At 39.8% G+C, this 22,377-nt stretch overlaps 1 protein-coding gene across 1 annotated transcript; it reads right to left on the bottom strand.

The window, feature by feature from the left end:
• Positions 1–5,422: 5,422 nt before the first annotated feature.
• On the bottom strand, positions 5,423–21,009 carry KRT23 (keratin 23). The gene is made up of 8 exons (XM_072742824.1): positions 20,536–21,009; positions 13,386–13,468; positions 11,662–11,818; positions 10,402–10,563; positions 10,193–10,315; positions 8,258–8,478; positions 7,214–7,245; positions 5,423–5,805 (listed from the first exon to the last, which is right to left on the bottom strand). The coding sequence occupies exons 1-8, from the start codon at positions 20,929–20,931 to the stop codon at positions 5,720–5,722; spliced, it is 1,260 nt and encodes a 419-aa protein (XP_072598925.1). The 5' UTR covers positions 20,932–21,009; the 3' UTR covers positions 5,423–5,719.
• Positions 21,010–22,377: the final 1,368 nt, after the last annotated feature.

The raw sequence follows: 22,377 nt of genomic DNA, 5'->3' as shown, positions 1-22,377 counted from the left end.
CCAACATACAGAATAACACCCAGTGCTCATCCCGTCAAGTGCCCCCATTAGTGCATGCCAACCAGTCACCCTCACCCCCCCGCCCTCCTCCCCTTCCACCACCCCTAGTTCGTTTCCCAGAGTTAGGGGTCTTCCATGTTCTGTCTCCCTTTCTGATATTTCCTACCCATTTCTTCTCCTTTCCCCTCTATTCCCTTTCACTATTTTTTATATTCCCCAAATGAATGAGACCATATAATGTTTGTCCGTCTCCGATTGACTTATTTCACTCAGCATAATACCCTCCAGTTCCATCCACGTCAAAGCAAATGGTGGGTATTTGTCATTTCTAATGGCTGAGTAATATTCCATTGTATACATAAACCACATCTTCTTTATCCATTCATCTTTCGATGGAGACCAAGGCTCCTATTTGGCTATTGTCGACATTGCTGCTAGAAACATTGGGGTGCAGGTGTCCAGAAATAAGAACTTTAAATGATACACTGGGCCAGATGGATTTCACAGATATTTACAGAACTTTACATCCGAACGCAACTTAAGACACATTCTTATCAGGTGCACTTGGAACTTTCTCCAGAATAGACCACATACTAGGTCACAAATCAGGTCTCAATGCATACCAAAAGATTGGGATTGTCCCCTCCATATTTTCTGACCATAATGCTTTGAAACTAGAACTCAATCACAAGAAGAAATTTGGAAGAATTTCAAACACGTGGAGGTTAAAGAGCATCCTGCTAAAAGATGAAAGGGTCAACCAGGAAATTAGAGAAAATTAAAAAGATTCATGGAAACTAATGAAAATGAAGATACAACCATTCAAAATCTTTGGGATACAGCAAAAGCGGTCAGTACTAAGAGGGAAAAAACGTCGCAATACCAGCATCCATCCAACAACTGGAAAGAACTCAAATAAAAAAGCTAACCTTGCACCTAAAGGAGCTGGAGAAAAAACAGCAAATAGATCCTACACCAAGCAGAAGAAGAGAATTAATAAAGATTCAAGCAGAACTCAATGAAGTAGAGACCAGAAAAACTGTGGAAGAGATCAACGAAACCAGGAGCTGGTTCTTTGAAAGAATTAAAAAGATAGATAAACCATTAGCCAGCCTTATTAAAAAGAAGAGAGAAAAGACTCAAATTAATAAAATCATGAATGAGAAAGGAGAGGTCACCACCAATACCAAGGAAAATCAATAGATTTTAAAAACTTATTATGAGCAGCTATACACCAATAAATTTGGCAATCTAGAAGAAATGGATGCATTTCTAGAAAACCACAAACTACCAAAACTGGAACAGGAAGAAATAGAAAACCTGAACAGGCTGATAATCAGGGAGGAAATTGAAGCAGTCATCAAAAACCTCCCAAGACACAAAAGTCCAAAGCCAGATGGCTTCCCAGGGGAGTTCCATCAAACGTTTAAAGAAGAAACAATACCTATTCTACTAAAGCTGCTCCAAAAGATAGAAAGGGACAGAATACTTCCAAACTCCTTTTATGAGGCCAGCATCATCTTAATTCCAAAATCAGACAAAGACCCCACCAAAAAGGAGAATTATAAACCAATATCCCTGATGAACACAGATGCAAAAATTCTCAAGAAGATACTAGCCAATAGGATCCAATAGTACATTAATAAGATTATTCACCATGACCAAGTGAGATTTATCCCTGGGATGCAAGGGTTGTTTAACACTCATAAAACAATCAATGTGATAGATGATATCAACAAGAGAAAAAACAAGAACCATACAATCCTCTCAATAAACGCAGAGAAAGCATGTGACAAAATACAGCATCCATTCCTGATCAAAACTCTTCAGAGTGTAGGGATAGAGGGAACATTCCTCAACATCTTAAAAGCCATCTACGAAAAGCCCACAGCAAATCTCATTCTCAATGGGGAAGCACTGGGAGCCTTTCCCCTAAGATCAGGAACAAGACAGGGATGTCCACTCTCACCACTGCTATTCAACATAGTACTAGAAGTCCTAGCCTCAGCAATCAGACAACAAAAAGAAATAAAAGGCATTCAAATTGGCAAAGAAAAATTCAAACTCTCCCTCTTCAGAGATGACATGATACTGTACATAGAAAACCCAAAAGACTCCACCCCAAGATTGCTAGAACTCATACAGCAATTTGGCAGTATGGTAGGATACAAAATCAATGCACAGAAAGAAATCAGTGGCATTTCTCTACACTAACAATGAAACTGAAGAAAGAGAAATTAAGGAGTCAGTCCCATTTACAATTGCACCCGAAAGCGTAAGATACCTAGGAATAAACCTAACCAAAGAGGTAAAGGATCTATACCCTAAAAACTATAGAACACTGTCTAAAGAAATTGAGGAAGACACAAAGAGATGGAAAAAAATTCCATGCTTATGGATTGGAAGAATTAATATTGTGAAAATGTCAGTGTTACCCAGGGCAATTTACACATTCAATGCAATCCCTATTAAAATACCATGGACTAGGGATCCCTGGGTGGCGCAGCGGTTTGGCGCCTGCCTTTGGCCCGGGGCGCGATCCTGGAGACCCGGGATCGAGTCCCACGTCGGGCTCCCGGTGCATGGAGCCCGCTTCTCCCTATCATAAATAAATAAAATTAAAAAAAAAAATACCATGGACTTTCTTTAGAGAGTTGGAACAAATCATCTTAAGATTTGTGTGGGGGTAAGAAAAGGCCCCAAATAGCCAGGGGAATATTAAAAAAGAAAACCAGAGCTGGGGGCATCACAATGCCAGATTTCAAGTTGTACTACAATGCTGTGATCATCAAGACAGTGTGGTACTGGCATAAAAACAGACACATAGATTAATGGAACAGAATAGAGAACCCAGAAATGGGCTCTCAACTCTATGGCCAACTAATATTCGACAAAGCAGGAAAGACTATCTGCTGTAAAAAGCACAGTCTCTTCAATACATGGTTTTGGGAATATTGGACAGCCACATGCAGAAGAAGGAAACTGGACCATTCTCTTACACCATACACAAAGATAAACTCAAAATGGATCTAAATGTGAGACAAGAATCCATCAAAATCCTAGAGGAAATCACAGGCAACACCCTTTTTGAACTTGGCCACACCAACTTCTTGCAAGATACATCTATCATGGCAAGGGAAACAAAAGCAAAAATGAACTATTGGGACTTAATCAGGATAAAAAGCTTCTGCACAGCAAAAGAAATAGTCCACAAAACTAAAAGACAACCTATTAATGGAAAAAGATATTTGCAAATGATATATCAGATAAAGGGCTAGTATCCAAGATCTATAAAGAACTTATTAAACTCAACAGCAAAGAAACAAACAATCCAATCATGAAATGTGCAAAAAACATGAACAGAAATTTCACCAAAGAAGACATACACATGGCCAACAAGCACATGAGGAAATGCTCTGCATCATTTGCCATCAGGGAAATAGAAATCAAAACCACAATGAGAAACCACCTCACACCAGTGACAATGGGGAAAATTAACAAGGCAGGAAACAACAAATGTTGGAGAGGATGTGGAGAAAGGGGAACCCTTTTGCACTGTTGGTGGGAATGTGAACTGGTGCAGCCACTCTGGAAAACTGAGGAACTGAGGTTCCTCAAAGAGTTAAAAATAGAACTGCCCTACCACCCAGCAATTGAACTATTGGTGATTTACCCCAAAGATACAGATGCAGTGAAAGACGAGACACCTGCACCCCAATGTTTATAGCAGCAATGTCCACAATAGCCAAACTGTGGAAAGAACCTTGGTGTCCATTGAAAGATGAATGGATAAAGAAGATGTGGTCTATGTATACAATGGAATATTACTCAGCCATTAGAAATGACAAATACCCACCATTTGTTTCAACATGGATAGAACTGGAGGATATTATGCTGAATGAAGTAAGTCAATCAGAGGACAAACATATGGTCTCATTCATTCGGGGAATATAAAAAATAGTGAAAGGGATTAAAGGGGAAAGGAGAGAAAATGAGTGGGAAATATCAGAGAGGAAGACAGAACTGAGAGACTCTTAACTCTGGGAAACGAACAAGGGGTGGTGGAAAAGGAGGTGGGCGGGGGTGAATGGGTGACGGGCACTGAGGGGCACACTTGATGGGATGAGCAGTGGGTGTTATGCTATATGTTGGCAAATTGAGCTCCAATAGAAAAGAAAAAAAATTGAAAAAAGGAAATCTAATATGGATCCACTCTTGCTCCCCAAAACATCAAAAGTCTCCACAAATACTGCACAAAGAAAATTCACTGAAAGTATTGGTGTAATGGTTATTTTTTGAGGTTATCTTAAATGATAAGTTTGTAAATTTACTCCAGATGATTAGTGTAGTTAAACCAGTAACACATTTTTGAAATGTGTGATAATGACATGATTATCTCGGGTTCCTTTTGCCTAATTTCAGATGTTAGGGGATGGTTTTCCATTCTTTGGGAATGAGGAGTCAGAAACACTATTTAAATTCCTTAAAGGGAAGACCAATTCAGTTTTGACAAATGCCGAGTTCAGAAAATATCAAAAGCTATCCTTTCCAAGAAAGTATTAAAACATAGAGACAAAAAACACATGGGACATTGCCAATGTGTTAGATAATAATGGCACTAACTACATCCTACCACTTGTAGTTTAACAACTGTTAACAGAGTTGAGAGAGCTGGATGTAGCCTAACAACAATCCAGTGAGTCTTTGATTAAATGCATTTCTTATTCTGGGCCTCAGTTTATTTGTCTGTAAAATGGGAGAGTTTGACTAGCCTATGCTTGTGGTCCCTTAAAATTGTGAATATCCTATAATTCCATGTACAGCATTCTGATGATGCCTTAGCAGATATATGGATTTCCATCTTCCTTTCTCCAACATTGCTCCTTTGTACCAGTCTTGGAACAGTGGCTTACGCTGCTATAGTTTGAGAGAAAGGCATCTTCTTGAGAGGACAGAGGTGCAAAGTCTCTGTGCTTCAGCCCCTACTCCACCTCCCATAATACTCAGGTCCTAATATTTGTATTTTAGATCTTGGACAAGTCACTTCCCCCTTTAGGGTCTTAGTGTCTGTTTGTAATAAGGGTTTTCTTACCCTGAATTCCCTTCTCTAATTGTATGTTTGTATGTATGTGAGCTAGAATAATTTTTGGTCATCTCACATTCCCAGTGAGACTTTCTAGGCCTTCCTTCTCTGTTTTTCCCCTTCCTGTTGGCAGAGGTCTGGAAAGCCTCATGAGCCGCATCTTGTCCCTAGGTTGAATGGCTGCAATGTAACAATTCTGCCCAGTGTTTGGCTGCCGCAGACATGGTCAAAGCATTAAGGTCCCTTTCTTTCATGGACAGTGCCCTAAGAATCTTTTCTTAGGATGAGACCTTGTTATAAAAATGACATGAATATGATGTGGTATAAACAAAGACATGATGCAGTTGGTATAGAGTTTTATTGACTACAAAACATATATGTAGCAATGGCAATCTGAAGATTGTAGTAGGAAAGTAGAGCTTTAAAAAGCTCATAAACTCATACTTTGATTCAAAAAGTATAGCAATATATTAAGATCATTATGGAATGTCTGGTGAGATTGTCTTACAGAGGAAAAAATAAGATTCTGAGTTTGTTAACTTCAAGGATACCTCTTAGGACTCACCCCTTTTTCTGGGCAAGAATTTCCATTGGGGGAAAAGTAGTTCTTATAATAGGCCAAAACTTTTATTGGCCTTATGCATACTTTTCGATCTCATTCACTTGAGAAAGAATTATTCTTCCATTGATGCTCTCCTGTGTGATGGCCTTGATCTTTGGAGCTGAGGGAAAAAAGCAATGAAGAGATGACTGCCTTGCTCCTCTTACCATCTGAAATACTCATTTGTAGTTCCCTGTTCTCAGTACCTGAAGCTTCTCTGTCCCTTCCAAAATGATCACTCAGCAATATGGCAGGTTCTGCTGGGGTTAAAGAGATCTCACCAAAGAAGGTTTTTTCTTCCCACCCTCCAGGAAACAAGAATGTGTGAATAGTGTCATCGTCTAGAGGCCAAGACCTGCATCCTAGGTTTGTCTGATACAGAATCTAGGCTCTGACTATATGCTTTTTGGGAGGCCTTCTGGCTTCTGCATGCTTTGTTGTACTTGTATCACAGGTTCTATGAGCTAACAGAGCACCAAATACCATTCTGGACACCTCATTTAAAGATCTAGAAAGCATGAAAGATGGCTAAGAAGCCAGAGATGCTTATCATGGTCACTGTTTTCAAAGTTATGATTTACTTGAATATGAGCTTTGTTGAGACACCAGGAAACTGATTATAGACCAAAGGGAAGATCTAACATTAATAGAGATACAGGGAGAACTTTGTTAAATCAAACCTCTCCAACAGTAGAGTAGGCCACTCCATCAAGTAATGGGTTCCCTGTTTCTGGACACGTGTAAGTAGGTTAACAGACCATTTGTCAATATCTTGCAGAGAAGTAGCAGTTAGACCAGCTGCCCATGATGGTGCCTGAAACCCTGATTCTCTGAATCTAATGCCTTAGAACATTTTTATCACAAACGAATCAGAAAAGTGCCACTTGTACCAAACTATGGTTTCTTAGAACTTTTCCATGAGATGTTAAAGGCAATCTGAGAACGTAGGGTTCCCAGGTCAAGGATTTTTGGTAACACCAAGTTAAGCAAGTAAAACATTTGATATTTCTTTCTCTTTTCTGTTTCTTTTCTCCCTCACAGGAGTGCCTGGTCTATCTTTAACTTACTGAAATGCATGACTGTTCATGAGGAGGATAGTGGTACCTAGCATTTCAACCATTTCTGGTCATGGGACACATTTTTTGTAATACACAATTAAAGTCTCACAGAACACTAATGTTTAACAGAATGTAGTTTGGGAAATTATGTGAAATAATTTTCTTGTAATCTAGCAGTTTATTAAACAGACCCCATAACTTAACAGAGATGTAATAATATGAATGATCATTGCTATCTATTTTATTGCTGGCAGAGGACTTGCATGTGTATTATTGAAGACAATACTGAGAGCTCACTTTTTTCTTTTTTATCTAATTTGAGTTAATTCAAAATTCCTTGCCATCTGGGGTAAAATAAAAATCGAACACAGGATATTTGGGATTACACTAAGGATTATGTGTACTATAGAATGAATAAACATGTTGATTCATTTTTAAAAAGTAGATTCAAACAATGAAAGAAATTTTTACCTTTAACACTTGACTTCGATTCCTCCATTGTCCTATAAAAATGATAAGAATTACAGCTCATTCTAGTGTTAGCAACAATCATAAAAATTCCTCAAGGTGAACTAACTTCCTTTGCTTGCTTGTAAATTCATAGCTCTTTAATGAGGATAATTGGCTGAGTTCTGTAGTCTCAAGTTCATGAGTTCATGGGAAAACCTTCCTGGATCCAGAAGGAAGTGAGTACTGCCTCCCACTGATCTTAGGACCAAGGGAAGTCTACCAAACTACCTCCATTCTTTCAGCTGGCTGCAGGCTTTGCCTCCACTGGGATCTTTTTCAGGGTCTGGGTTTGAAGCCTGGAGCCCTTGGGCTTTTCAGACTGTTCAAAGTTTGGTCTGATAGTCTTTTATTTATGTATTTTTATTTAATTTTATTTTTTAAAGTTTATTTATTTAAGCAATATCTACACCCAATGTGGGGCTCCAAGTCACAACACCACAATCAAGAGCCTCATGCCCTATTAACTAAGCCAGCCAAGTGCCTCTATGTATTTTTTTAAAAAATTCTAAAACGTTTTTCTTGGGTCATAGAATGCATGTGTCCTTTTTCCCACCCAGACAACTATTGTCATTTCCCAAGTTGGTCAGAAATGCCACATTGAAGAATCTAGACTTCTCAACCTCTTAGGAATCTTCTTATCCTGTCAGACTAAAATATCCTTCCAACCTTCTGGGCTTTTTGTTTTGTTTTGTTTTTGGAGCCAAAATTGTATGCATTCCCAGTGGGAAATACTATAGCCAAGCCTTCCTAGTTGTTTCTTTTTGGAGATTTTAACATATTAATTTTAACAATTGACTTCAAATCTTAGTACCCTGGGAATAATAGCTGATTAATTCATACTTGCTATTTAATGAGATACAACCTGATTTAAATATCCAGAAGAAATTCAACATAAACTTTTCTTTCTCTGGAGTGATGATTGCTAACAGAACCCTGAGGTATATGAAGGCACGCACAAAAACTCAATGTTCTTTTTGTCCTCCTCCCCTGCCAGCCTTTGCTTACCCCTCACTCTCTCCCTCTAGAAGCTGCTGGTAGGTGGCGATTTCCTTCTCTAGGTGGGTCTTGATGCCCAGGAGGACCTTGTATTCATTGTGCTGACGCTCCAGGTCATGGCGTAGCTGCCTCAATTCATCCTCATAGTGGGAGATGATCTGTTGCATGTCCTGGAGCTGGCAGGAGTACCGAGACTGGGTCTCTGATAACATGTTCTCTAAAGCAGATTTCTGAAAGAGGAAATGATGTTTCTTCCATTAATTGGCTGATAGCTTGACTGCTTCAATAATATAGGCTTATTGAGTAGTTGGATTATACTGATCACTCTGGTGGCTTCTGGGATGCAAAAGTGGGCAGCTGACTGACTCACAGGTTTGGGGCTTGGGCAGTGAGGAGTGCACGAGAGTCAGAATTTTTGAAGCCCAGTTTCTGGGCATTTCTTTGTGTTGGGGAGCTCTTGGCAGCTTTGCTATGTTCCGGCAGTGTTTATTGAATATGCTACTCATTTGGGGTTGGGCATACGCTGCCTTGCTCTGATTTATCCTTTACCTCCTCATACTTATATTTTATCTGTGACCATATAGAAAACTCCTGGGAGAAACAGAAACTGGGACAGCTGTCTCTTTGTATCTTCAGAGAAGGGTCTCAAGCAGGTATGGAGGAGCAAAGCTCCTCCAAGTGTACAGCTTCTCTGTATCTGCTGTTCCAAATTCCTTCCATATATATTATGATCGGTCATCCATACTAGAATGTAAACTCCCTTATTATAGAATCCTTAGTATTTAGAATAGTATCAGATAGTAGAATGCATAAAAATGAAGGTAAATGTCTTGCTGACCTCACATGGTTGTTGTGAAATACTGCATGTCCAAATGCTTTGAAAGCCATTAAACACTGTAATTATTTCTGTGCTCATTATTATCACCTTGACAATGTACCTTTTAAATGTCTGTTTACCATCACTTATTCCTAAAACATAACAGTAATTTACCATGTGTATCTCCAATAGAATGAACCAATTATTCTCCTCAAGATCAAGGGCACTTGGAAATGATATTGATAAATGATTAGAAGATTCGAATGGGAATCAAATGACAGATTTCATTTAATGATTTTGAGTGCTTGTGACACTCATACAAAGCATTTTACTAAAAACCATGAAAATTATAGAAATGACTTAGAAATAAGAATTTATAGTTTACTGGATGATAAGACATCTATATAATGGACAGAGCACTACTTTGGAGTTAGACAGGGCTGGATTTGCCACCAATTCATGTTGACACCAGAATTTCTTTGTATTAGGGCTTCAGAGGGCATCCTGGTTGTAAGTGGGGAGAGTACTGGTAGAGATTATGAGGGCGTACTAGACCCCCCACACTTCTCCTCAAACACCAGGTGGTTATACCACTGGCCACTTACTATTTGTATGACTTTGGACAATTTATCTGGAGCTTTGGTTTCTTCATCTATAAAACGAGAACACTGGGATCCCTGGGTGGCGCAGCGGTTTAGCGCCTGCCTTTGGCCCAGGGCGCGATCCTGGAGACCCGGGATCGAATCCCACGTCGTGCTCCCGGTGCATGGAGCCTGTTTCTCCCTCTGCCTGTGTCTGTGCCTCTCTCTCTCTCTGTGACTATCATAAATAAATAAAAAATTAAAAAAAAAAAAAACGAGAACACAAAGACCTGCCTGGAAAGGTTAATGTGAGGATTTATGGCAGTTAACATAATGAACTCCCTGGCATACAATGTGGCACAAGGTTTTTACCTTGTGCCACAATAAATGATAGCTCTTATTACCATTATCATTTTGAACAATCTGGATAGAAAGTGGGAAGTAAGAAATGTCCCAAGGGAGTTGGAGAGAGAGGCCCAGGCGAGAAATCAAGAGAGTCAAGAGAAGTCAAGGAGGAGGTGGTACCTGACCCTAGCTCAGACTCACTCTGTTGCGCTGTGCCTGCAGGTCAATCTCCAGGGCCTGGAAAGTGCGCTTCAGTTCATGGATGTCACTTTGGCTACTCTGCACAGTTGCTGGACTGGCCACCTCCTGGGCCATGGCTGCTGCCTATGAGACAAGCAAAGGGCAGAGGCATTGGCATTGGGACCACATGGAAATGGAACCTTTGGGAAGTTTGAGCACCTTTCCTTTACCTGCTCTTTATACCAAGTGTCCAAGTCTTGATGCTTCTTCTTTATTATAAATTCATATTCCTGCCTCATATCCTCCAGGACCTTAATCAGATCTTCTCCTGGAATTGTATTCACCTTCACATTGACCTTGAAGTCATTTGGCATATGATGTTCCTTCATTTCCTGTTTAGTAATAGAGAAAGAAAATGAACTGGCTTTGGTAATCGGAAGGCCAGAAGTGTGTTGACTGGCAGCAGTTAACAGGTCTTTTAAAAATTCAGCTCTTGTGGTTTTTTATTCTTTTACTGGTATGGTTTGATTTCTTAGTTATTATTCATTAATGGCAAAACATTGTATATTTTTCTATTATAACTTTAGAAAATAAAAAATAGCACTAGATTAGATAGGTAGTCGAATGGCTTCTGTGATTATTGAATTAATCCCTGTTTAGAAATGTTTCACAAAGAATTATACTTACATAGCATGTAAAGCACTCTTCATCACATGTTCATGGGTGAAGTGATGGCACAATTCAACAGTTTAACATTTCAGATTATAGGCTAAGGCTTTCAGGAGGCATTTCAGCAACCCAAAGCCAAAAGGTATAAAGCCTTTTAATATCTTGTCAATGCATTATGACTCTGTAGGGCTGGCACCCATAGAATATCACGAAAATCAAGAAACCATAGGACAGGTTTAATTTACAATCATTGTCTAACCAACTGTTCAGAATTGAGGTTCTTTGATGTTCATTAGCAATTTTGTTTGCCTAAAATGGGGATTGCTTTTTTTATTGCATCAGAGTCTCAGGGACTTCAGATGGATGGTAACTTTTTCAAAGTCATTTAAATGCTTATGGAAATTAAGATTCTTCAGTTTTGCCACTAGTTTTATTTACCTTGGTTAGTGGCAAGTTCTCTTTATTCTACTGTCCTCCAGTTTTTTGCACATTGGGTCAATGAAGGAAGTTCAAGCTCATGCATTTATTCTTACAGTACTATATTAACAAATAAGTCGAGGTAAACATTGTGTATTAGCAAAATTGTTGACTGATTTGTCATTAATTATGATTATATTTTGGCTGTTGGATTTGACACTGAATAGATAAGCTTGAAGCTGGAAAAATTAGATGTTTATATGGTTCCTTATAATTACTTAGGTTGAAGGACACTAGGACCGGCATTCAGGTGATGGTTTCTTCTGGGCTTCTGGGCTATTGAATCATCTGAAAGTGCCTGTTAAAAGCTGTGCTAGTTACCAGGAGGTCCTGGGTAGTCCTACCTGCTCATGTCGCTTCTTCATGAGGATAAGCTCTTTCCTCATCCCCTCAACCTCCTGTTCCAAATCTGTTGTGACAATGGTCAGATCATCCAAGGTCTTTCGGAGACCTTCAACTTCAATTTCCAGATCTTTCTTGAAGGAGTGTTCATTTTCATACCTTTGGTTGGAAGGAAGAGAAGAATACACCTATTGTTGGAAGACTATGGCCTTGTAAGGATTCACTTCAGTCTGGAGGTGAATTTCTTAGTTTTTAGGTTTAATAAGAGCAAATGCACATCTTTCATATGTCTGTTTCATGCAGGTTTTTCTGTGATGAAGACTTGTTAATAACAATGTTGTTATGTTTTTTTTTTAAATTAGAGAGGATGAAATAATAAACAGTCCTGTGCCCATCACTTAGACTTAGTAACTGTTACCATTTTGCTTCATCTATACTCTATTTTGTATTTTATTTTATTTTTAAAATTTTATTTATTTATTCGAGAGAGAGAGAGAGAGAGAGAGAGAGAGAGAGAGAGAGAGAGAGAAGCAGGATCCATGCAGGGAGCCTGATGCAGGACTCAATCCCAGGACTCCAGGATCATGCCCTGGGCTGAAGGCAGGCAATAAACCACTGAGCCACCCAGAGATCCCCTATTTTGTATTTTAAACTGAATTATAGACATTACAACACTTAACCCCTAAGTATTTAGGAATATATCTTTTAAAAACAAGAATTTTCAGGGATCCCTGGGTGGCGCAGCGGTTTAGCGCCTGCCTTTGGCCCAGGGCGCGATCCTGGAGACCCGGGATCGAATCCCACATCAGGCTCCCGGTGCATGGAGCCTGCTTCTCCCTCTGCCTGTGTCTCTGCCTCTCTCTCTCTCTCTCTCTCTCTCTCTCTCTGTGACTATCATAAATAAAAAGAAAATTTAATAAAAAAAAACAAGAATTTTCATTAAGAATGAAGCAAAAGGGGGCACCCAGAGCTCAGTTGGTTAAGTGTCTAACTCTTGGTTTTGGCCTCGGTCATGATATCAGGGTTGTGAGATTGAGCCCTGAGTTGGGGTCTGTGCTCAGTGCAGAGTCTGCTTGGGATTCTCTCTCTTCCTCTTCCTCTGTACCTCCCTACCACACACTCTCCATTTCTCTCAAATAAATAAATAAATCTTAAAAAATAAAAAAGAATGAAGCAAATGTTAACAGCTGTTAAATCTAAGTGATGGGCATACTCTTAATTATGGAGAACAAACTGATGGTTACCTGAGGGGCAATGGGTAGGGGAATGGGGAAACAGGTGATGGGAGTTAAGGAGTGCACTTGTGATGATGAGCACTGGGTGATGTATAGAAGTGTTGAATCAGTATATTCTACACCTGAAAGGAATATGACACTGTATGTTAACTATACTAGAATTAAAATAAGAAAAAAAACCCAGGAGTTTTCTAAATAAGCATAATTACATTATCACACCTAAAGAGCTAATAATAACTCTTTAATATCATCTTGGTTCATATTCAAACTTTCCCATGCTACAAGGTGTATTTTATATCTAGGTTGTTTAGAGTTCAGTCAAGTATTCGTTCCTATTATGCTTTTAATTATATTTTATTAAGATGTTACATGTGGCTAACAGTGAGATAAGTTTTCCTTTAGCAAAACAAAAACAAGAGGAACCCCCCAAATAAAGCAAAACAAAAACAGCAAATGAAAACTCCCCACAATATGATGAAGAAGGAACTTACTTGAGGCTGAAGTCATCCACTGCCATCCTGGCATTGTCAATGAGAAGAATGATCTGAGCATTGGTCAGCCTGCCATCCATGATCTGTAAAACACACATCAAGAGTCATTTAAATCAGACACACTTCCATGGGAGAACTGGATTTCTGCTCTGTAGTTTCTGGGTACACACTTGTTAGCATAGATGCTGTTCTTTTCTGGCAGTGGAACAACAAGTAATGCAATCAACAAATATTGAGCACTTACTAGGTACAAACCATCAGAATGATTTTTAAAGTACGAACATGGTCTGCAGCCACTTCACTGTCTTTTTTTACCCTAAGTTTAACAGACTGGGATTGGTGCATTCTAAGAAGAATGACATTGGAAGGGGGAAAGACATTGTTCAAAGTGCCTTATGACTCTCCAGTGCTGCGAACATCTTAGTGTTTTGTTTCAGCTCATCCACATCTGACGATGTTAAAAGAGTTTTAAGTTATAATCCTGTTTTTATTGTGACTATAAGTCTGGCTCCCTTAAAGTGCAATAGTTATTTTAGATGAACATAATTCTTCTTTGCAAGTAGCATTCATGTTGCAGTAGCATTCATGTTTCTGATCAGTGACACTGAGCAAAGTATCAAAATGTCACTGATATTAGCTTGTCAAACTGATTTTGAGTGAATTTTATAATAGTCATCACATGCCATAATTATTTTTTTGTTCAAAGTGACTATAACCATTCACAAAGCTTGTAGATAGGTGTACATGTTCATAAAATATTCCATGATGAGAATGCCCTAATTGTAGCTATTAAAATATTAACTGAAATAATTTTTTGGCAGCTTAATAAACTTTAACTGTGGTAAAGCCTTTGGTTAAGACTTGTACTGGGTGTTTATATACTTTTTGACCTTAAAATGAAAAATACTGTTGAAAGTTTCTACTTGGGTAACTGTGTTTATGTATATGATTTGTAAATTCTTCTAGGCAATTGTAACAAGTAGTGCACATTTGATATATGTCACTGTCTTCAGAAAATTGAGTGGAAGATGTCTGAACATCAAAAGTGTAATACTACTTACTTTTGTACCACATATTGTGCTGAACTAGGAACTGGAGATTTTCTTTTTTACTTGCTTTACTGACCATTAGTGTGAACTTGGGCCAGTCACCCTGTTCCCTGGGTTTCAATTTCATCATCTGTTAAATAAGGAGTTTGTAGTAGAAACTACTAAAAATCTTAGCTCTAAACTTCTGTGATTTAGCTGGAGGCAGAGAATCCTGTGACATTCCCATCATATTTGAAGAGATAATTCTTTTATTTAGAAAGGATTTCCTTTTTTTTTAAAAAAATTTTTATTTATTTATTTGAGAGAGAGAGAGAGAGAAGGCACAGACACAGGCAGAGGGAGAAGCAGGCTCTGTGCAGGGAGCTTGACGTGGGACTCGATCCCGGGTCTCCAGGATCAGGCCCTGGACCCAAGGCGGCGTTAAATCGCCGAGCCACCCGGGCTGCCCAGAAAAGATCTCCTCAGGACAAAGTTATACCTCAATACAAAGACATCTTTTAAGGATCCACTCTTTTTTTTATTTTAAGATTTTATTTATTTATTCATGAGAGACAGAGAGAGAGAGAGAGAGAGGCAGAGGGAGAAGCGGGCTCCTCGCAGGGACTCAATCCCAGACACGGAGATCACGCCCTGAGCCAAAGGCAGACGCCCAACCACTGAGCCATCCACGCGTCCCTAAGGACCCACTCTTATTCAAAGCTCCACTGATTACTTGGAATTTGGTATCATGAATGCACAATAGCAGGATTCAGAGGTGGTAACAACACTGTGTCTGGAGCTCAAAGGGCAGAGATAGGGGTCCTGTTCTCCCACCTACTAGCTGAGTGACCTTACTGAATCTCAGTTTCTTCATCCATAAAATGGCAATAGTGATAATAATAGTAGCCACTTTATCAAAGAGTTAATGAGAGTTATATTAGAAGAGATTAAATACAATAATGTTGTAACATAGTATAATCTGGGCATACTGTAGACACTGAAGAATTAGTTGAAACTATATATTAATTTAGAAAAATGTAAAATGTTTAATTTTCTTTTATAAAAGAACTTTTGAGAGGACCTACAGATGGCCAAAAGACACACAAAAAGATGCTCAATATCACTCATCATCAGGGAAATGCAAATGAAAACCATAATAAGATTTTGATGGAATCTTGTCTCACATTTAGATCTTTCATCCATTTTGAGATTATCTTTGTGTATGGTGCAAGAGAGTGGTCTAGTTTCATTCTTCTGCATGTGGATGTCCAATTTTCCTAACACCATTTATTGAAGAGACTGTCTTTCTTCCAGTGAATAGTCTTTCCTCCTTTATCATATATTAGTTGACCATAGAGTTGAGGGTCCACTTCTGGATTCTCTATTCTGTTCCATTGATGTATGTGTCTGTTTTTGTGCCAGTACCACACTGTCTTGATGACCATAGCTTTGTAGTACAACCTGAAATCTGGCATTGTGATGCCCCCAGCTATGGTTTTCTTTTTAAAATTCCTTTAGCTATTCAGGGTCTTTTCTGATTCCACACAAATCTTCAAATAATTTGTTCTAACTCTCTGAAGAAAGTCCATGGTATTTTGATAGGGATTGCATTAGAAATGTAAATTGCCCTGGGTAACATTGACATTTTCACAATATTAATTCTGCCAATCCATGAGCATGGTAAGGTAATACCTCACACCAGTCAGAATTGGCTAGTATCAGAAAGACAAGATATAGTAAGTGTTGGAGAGGATGTGGAGAAAAGGGAACCCCTGTGCACCATTGGTGGGAATGTAAAATGGTGCAGCCACTGTGGAAAACAGTATGGAGGTTCCTCAAAAAATTAGAAATAGAACTGTCATATGATACAGTAATTCCGCTTCTGGATATTTACCTGAAGAAAAACTCAACAATTTGAAAAGATGTATGCACCCTTATGTTCATTGCAGCATTATTTGTAGGACCCAGGATATGGAGCCAACTTAAGTGTCCATCGATAGCTGAATGGATACAGAAGATGTGCTATATATATATCAAATGGAATACTACTGAGCTGTGTACAAAAATGAAATCTTACTTTTTGCAACCACATGGATGGACCTAGAGGGTATATGCTAGGTGAAATAAGTTAGACAGTAAAATGCTATAGAAATAATAAATAAGTCAGAAAGACAAATACTATATGATTTCACTTGTATGTGGAATCTAAAAACAAAAGAAATGGACAAATAGAAATAAAGTCATAAATGCAGGGAACAAACTGGTGGTTGCCAGAGGAGGAGGAGAGAAGAGTGGGTGAAATAGGTAAATGGGATTAAGAGATGCAAACTTCCAGTTATATCATAAATAAAGCATGGGGAAGAAAAGTATGGTATAGGGAATATAAGAAAAAGGAAAAAGGAAAAAGCTTGCACTTTTTGTAATGTGAGCCAATAGGATAAAGTCCAGGTTCTGTATGTTGAGATGCGTCCCTCAAACTTCTGCTGTTCATAGTGGAAGATAACCAGGCTGCTGCCCTGCCCAACTCCTTTCTTCTCTTGGTGTATTCCAAATGGTACTATGACTACTTCCTTTGCTCTAAAAAAGGGATTCTGTAGATATTTCCTTGTCTCCCTGCTGCAGTGCTGCTTAGGGATTTTCATACCAATGCTTTTCCTTCCAGGCTCTTTATTCTTCCATTGTCTAAACTCATAGGATATGTAGCTCCATCCAGGAAAGCCCAGGGGCCCTGTGCACTTAGGTGTTGATTGACATCCAGGGAAACCAAACAGTATTCCCAACACGGGATCAGAAAATAAAAAATACAATCTGTGGGCTTATTTGGCTTTTTTGAGTTAAACTGATAATTTATCTGTTGCAAAACCCACCAAGAATCTGACTCCCCCCAGTCAGCATTCTTCTCAGTGTACGTGAATGGTGAGTTCTGAAATGTACTCTATAGAGAGCACACTTATTTATTTATTTAAAAAAGATTTTATTTATTTGAGAGAAAAAGCACGAATGGGGGGAGAAGGAGAAGCAGGCTCCCCGCCAAGAAGGGAGCCCAATGTGGGGCTCGATCCCTGGACCCTGGGATCATGACCTTAGCCGAAGGCAGATGCTTAATTGACTGAGCCACCCAGGAACCCTAGAACACGTTTTAAAAACCCCGATGTTTCTATCAGCAATGGCCACAATAGCCAAACTGTGGAAGGAGCCTCGGTGTCCATCGAAAGATGAATGGATAAAGAAGATGTGGTTTATGTATACAATGGAATATTACTCAGCAATTAGAAACGACAAATACCCACCATTTGCTTCAACGTGGATGGAACTGGAGGGTATTATGCGGAGTGAAATAAGTCAATCGGAGAAGGACAAGCAGTGTATGTTCTCATTCATTTGGGGAATAGAAATAATAGTGAAAGGGAATATAAAGGAAGGGAGAAGAAATGTTGGGAAATATCAGGAAGGGAGACAGAACATAAAGACTCCTAACTCGGGGAAACGAACTAGGGGTGGTGGAAGGGGGGAGGAGGGCGGGTGTTGGAGGGGAATGGGTGACGGGCACTGAGGTGGACACTTGACGGGATGAGCACTGGGTGTTTTTCTGTATGTTGGTAAATTGAACACCAATAAAAATTAATTAAAAAAAAAAAAACCAAAATTATTTCCTCTGTTCAGGCTTACTTGGTATAATATTATGGTATAGTCACTTTTTCTGGGACATCCTTCACAGTAATGAATGTATTATGAGGATGGATTGAGACATAATTTGTGAAGCATAGGTTTTGCATTGTGTGTTGTCATTAATCACGAGGATTCTCCCCTAAGGCTCTGAGTTCATTCTTTTAAAAAAAATGGAGTTGGTGTATTAGTATAGCATTGTTGCTCCAGGGTGTATAATCTTGTTCCAAGAAAATAGGATTTTTAAAATAATAAACCACAGTGCCAAATATAGTACTATTGAGAGCATTCTAAAATACATGTATCCTTATGACCATGTCTAATTCGATATTTCAAAAGGATTGGATTAATTTTGAACTAATTTTCTTATAGATCTTTTGAGTAATATTTAGGATCCCTATGGTGGGACAAAAGGATACTATATCTGAAGATAGCATTTCATCAGGCCTGGGAAGGGGTCGACCGCTATATTGTAGTGGGTTATCATATTCTTTGGGCCTCTGTTTTCTTGCCTGTGAGTCAAGGAGGTCAGGACAGATAGAATAACCTCAATTTCAAAGAATTGTTTTCTTCAACCATGAAAAAATGCAACTAAAATAAATCTAGAGAAGAGTGGAATTCAAACCTGAATTTAATTGATAACCCAGAATTTAAAGTCAGAACCCAGAATCCTGGGCCACTTAGAGAGTGGGCAAGCCCCCACTCACTTTTCTCAATTCTGTTCCAAAGAATTTAGGCCACCAATCAGTCTCAGTCTCCTTATCTATAAATTGGGGGTAAGAAATGAGATAATGTGTATGAAATGTATGTCATAGGATTAGCAGTGCATTATTTCTACTAACAAGCAGCACTGTTTTTGTAGAAGCTAGGCTAGTGAGCACCATGCAGTGTGGAAACTGTGAGACCATTAGAAGCAGATCTGAGTTAGTGGGTGACAGGCATTGAGGTGGGCACTTGATGGGATGAGCACTCGGTGTTATTCTGTATGTTGGCAAATTGAACACCAATAAAAAAATAAATTCATAAAAAGAATCTCATGTCTGCCTCTTGCTGGTGGCTTTTGGTGGCAACGTCACACCTCTGAGCTCCAGGGTGTTTACAGGGTCATTGTAAGAATTGAATCAGGTAACATCGAATGTTTCCATCAGTGCAAAAAGCTCTTGGATGGTGTCAGTATGTGCATTAAAACATCCAACATCAAGGATGGTATACAGGAAGAGCCCAATTAATACTTTCCTCCCTCTTCCCTGTTCCCTCCTCTCTCCTGTCAGTTAGTGAATTATTTGACTAGGTTTGACCTCATGTTTATTCTGGAAGTTAGGTTCTCAGCTGTCCATTTGCAAAAAAAACTTCTGTTCTCTTCATTCTAAAACAAAAGTAACTTTAGTTATGAAAAAAAATTATAATGAGGTTTGTTGAGTCACCTTGTTTTTTCCATAAAGACAACCATGTACTGTATAGTTAGGGTAATTACACAGTCAGTTATTAGGTTGATTATTCAATAATTAGGGTTCATTATGAGGACAGATTTATGTTATCTTGATTGGTCTTTTCTACATTCAAGCAAGGACAACTGAGGGTTGAGAAATAATACTGTATAAATATTGGAAACCCTTTCTAGGATGGGTAAAATCATGATCTTATGGGGAATTTTCTGGGACCACTTTACATAAGAGGAAAGTTACATAGCTTTAAAAAATAACTTGTGAGATAACTGGATTCCCTGCACTTCCAGTAATGTGAGATGTCTTGGAAGATAGGAGCTCAGCTTTTTTTTTTTTAAACTTTTGGGTGAATTTTTTTTTTTTTTATGTTTTAAAGAAGTCTCCATAACCCATCTTAACTATAAGATTCCAAAAATTATGCTCATTTTATTATTATTTTTTCTAGCAATATGCCCTTTCAGAACTTGGTGCAGGAAGAACTCAGAGCTTCTAGCAGCCCTCAAAAGGAAATATCCGGGGGTGTCAGAATGATGTATCTGCCAAAGCTAGAGTGACAGCTTTTAGGTACGATCTCCAAGAGTTAACTCAGCCTTTCTTTCTGTGGGTAATCATGCTGTCGCCAGGACTTTTGAGGTGGAGCAGAACTGATGTAATGAGAAAGTAAATGCCCTCTTGTGTCTTGTGCACTGAGCATGAGGAATGAATACCATGAATACCGGCCCTTATCATTACTATGACATTACTGGGTCATAACTGATACCAGACAGCAGCTGGTTGCCCTACATTTTTTGGATTCTCTGTATAATTTATGTTTAGAAGATGAAATACACAAACCAGGCTTTCCCGAGTCCAAAAGGTATAACAGGAAAATATCCTCAAACACCTTTGTTCACAATTACTTTCAGCTCTTTTGACATTTTCCTGGAAATTGTCTTTTGTACTGATTTCTCCTCCCATGGCTCTCTGGAAATGCAGCCCCCTCTTGAGTTCCAGGGACACCCACGATCTTACCTGCTCTTGCAGGTGGCTGATGTTTTCCTCATACTGGGAGTAATTTTGCTTACTGCCAGGATCTCTCTGCTTGTGCCACTTCAAGATGCGACTTTCGAGCTTCTCGTTGGCCTCCTCCAGGGCACGTACCTTGTCCAGGTAGGAAGCCAGGCGGTCATTGAGGTTCTGCATCACTTCCTTCCCATTTGCGCCCGGGAGAGAATTGCCTCTTCTAGATCCCCAAGGCCCTCCAGGAGGCAGACAGCTTGGTGAGCTGAAGGAAAGGGAGATGCGGACACCCCCAGCCCCCCCATGGACACTGGGAGCCCGAGGGAAGCTCCCCAGCTGGCCCCAGCTGCCTCCTGTGCCACGGAGGGAGCCTGAGGGGGTCTGGCTAAATTTGTGGCTGGAGTTCATGGTCCCATCTGTGTTTGGTGCAGGGCTGGGCTCTGCTCTGCTCCCTGGCACTGCAGAACTGAGCCGCCCCAGACTGCCCTGGATGGTTTTATGCCCTTTGCTGTGGGAGTTTCCTTCTCTGACAACTGTACCAACAAGATCGTATCATTGTGCAACAGGTGTTTCCTCTTGGCCAATCTTGAAGTGCCCCTGGGCCTTCACACACATTGTTGTTGTTTAGAACCACATCAATATACCAGTTTGCTGCTCCCTTCTAGTTGTAACCGGGAGGTGTGGCCCACAACATGAGGTAGGTATTAGTCTCAGGTGCCTTTCTAATCTTTCTGTGGAAATTTTCCTTTGACTATTTATTTGAAAAGGATCAGACTGAAGTTTACAAAAAGGCTATTTGGTGTAGTATAGATTTATCTTGAAAAAGTAGACGTTAACAACACAGACACACACACCCTCCCCCACCCGAAATAAACAAACCCTAGCTCTAAAGCTAGGGTGGGAGAGACTCCCAAGGGAGAACCAGATCAGAATCTCAGGTCCTAGAATAAAAATACTCATGCTGAGGAAATGGAGAATGTTCTGAATATCTGATGCCTTTGTGGCAGTTACTGTTTGATGGAAAGTAATTTCAAAGGATCATTCTTAAGAACAAACCCTCAATTATAATTAATTAATGAATGACCGAGCCTTCCACTTCCAGGGTGCCTTTCATCCCCAGCACACCTCAAAACCAAACAACCCGCCTGCACCAGGACTTCCTTGGCCCCTGGGAGGAATGCAGCCTTTGGTAACTGGCCAGCAGCCCTGTCCTGGCTGAGCCCTGAAAAGGCTGGCTTCTGTGTGTCTGTGACCTGTAAGGTGATAGAGAAAAACAGGAAGTGTGCCATGGGTTGTCGAATGTGCTTGATGAATCTTACGCTTCGTCTGCCAAGGTAAAGGTTAGAAATGAATAAAGAAATAGTCTGGGGGTGGGGAGCCACGTGCTGGTTATAGCAATTAGATTTAAAGGGGACTTTGAAATAAAGTGGCAACATTGGAAGGGACTTTAGTGTACCTCCATCCAAATCAATTATTTTACAGATGTGGAAAACTGACCCGTGCGGAGGGGTGGCGAGGTGTGGCAGAGGACAGATTGTGAACTAGAGGCAAAGCCACGGTGGGATTCTTGCCACCACACAGTAGTGTCACTGAATCTTGACAGAGTCAAGATGGAAGATTCTCTTCCATCATGGGATAATGGGACTTCCAGTTTACACAGCCCTTTGATGGTCTTTTTTTTTTTTTTTTTTTTTTATGATAGTCACAGAGAGAGAGAGAGAGAGAGAGAGAGAGGCAGAGACACAGGCAGAGGGAGAAGCAGGCTCCATGCACCGGGAGCCCGATGTGGGATTCGATCCCGGGTCTCCAGGATCGCGCCCCGGGCCAAAGGCAGGCGCCAAACCGCTGCGCCAC

The sequence above is a fragment of the Vulpes vulpes genome, chromosome 2 (assembly GCF_048418805.1).
Source record: "Vulpes vulpes isolate BD-2025 chromosome 2, VulVul3, whole genome shotgun sequence".
NCBI lineage: Eukaryota > Metazoa > Chordata > Mammalia > Carnivora > Canidae > Vulpes > Vulpes vulpes.
This window is presented reverse-complemented; position numbering and strand designations above follow the sequence as displayed.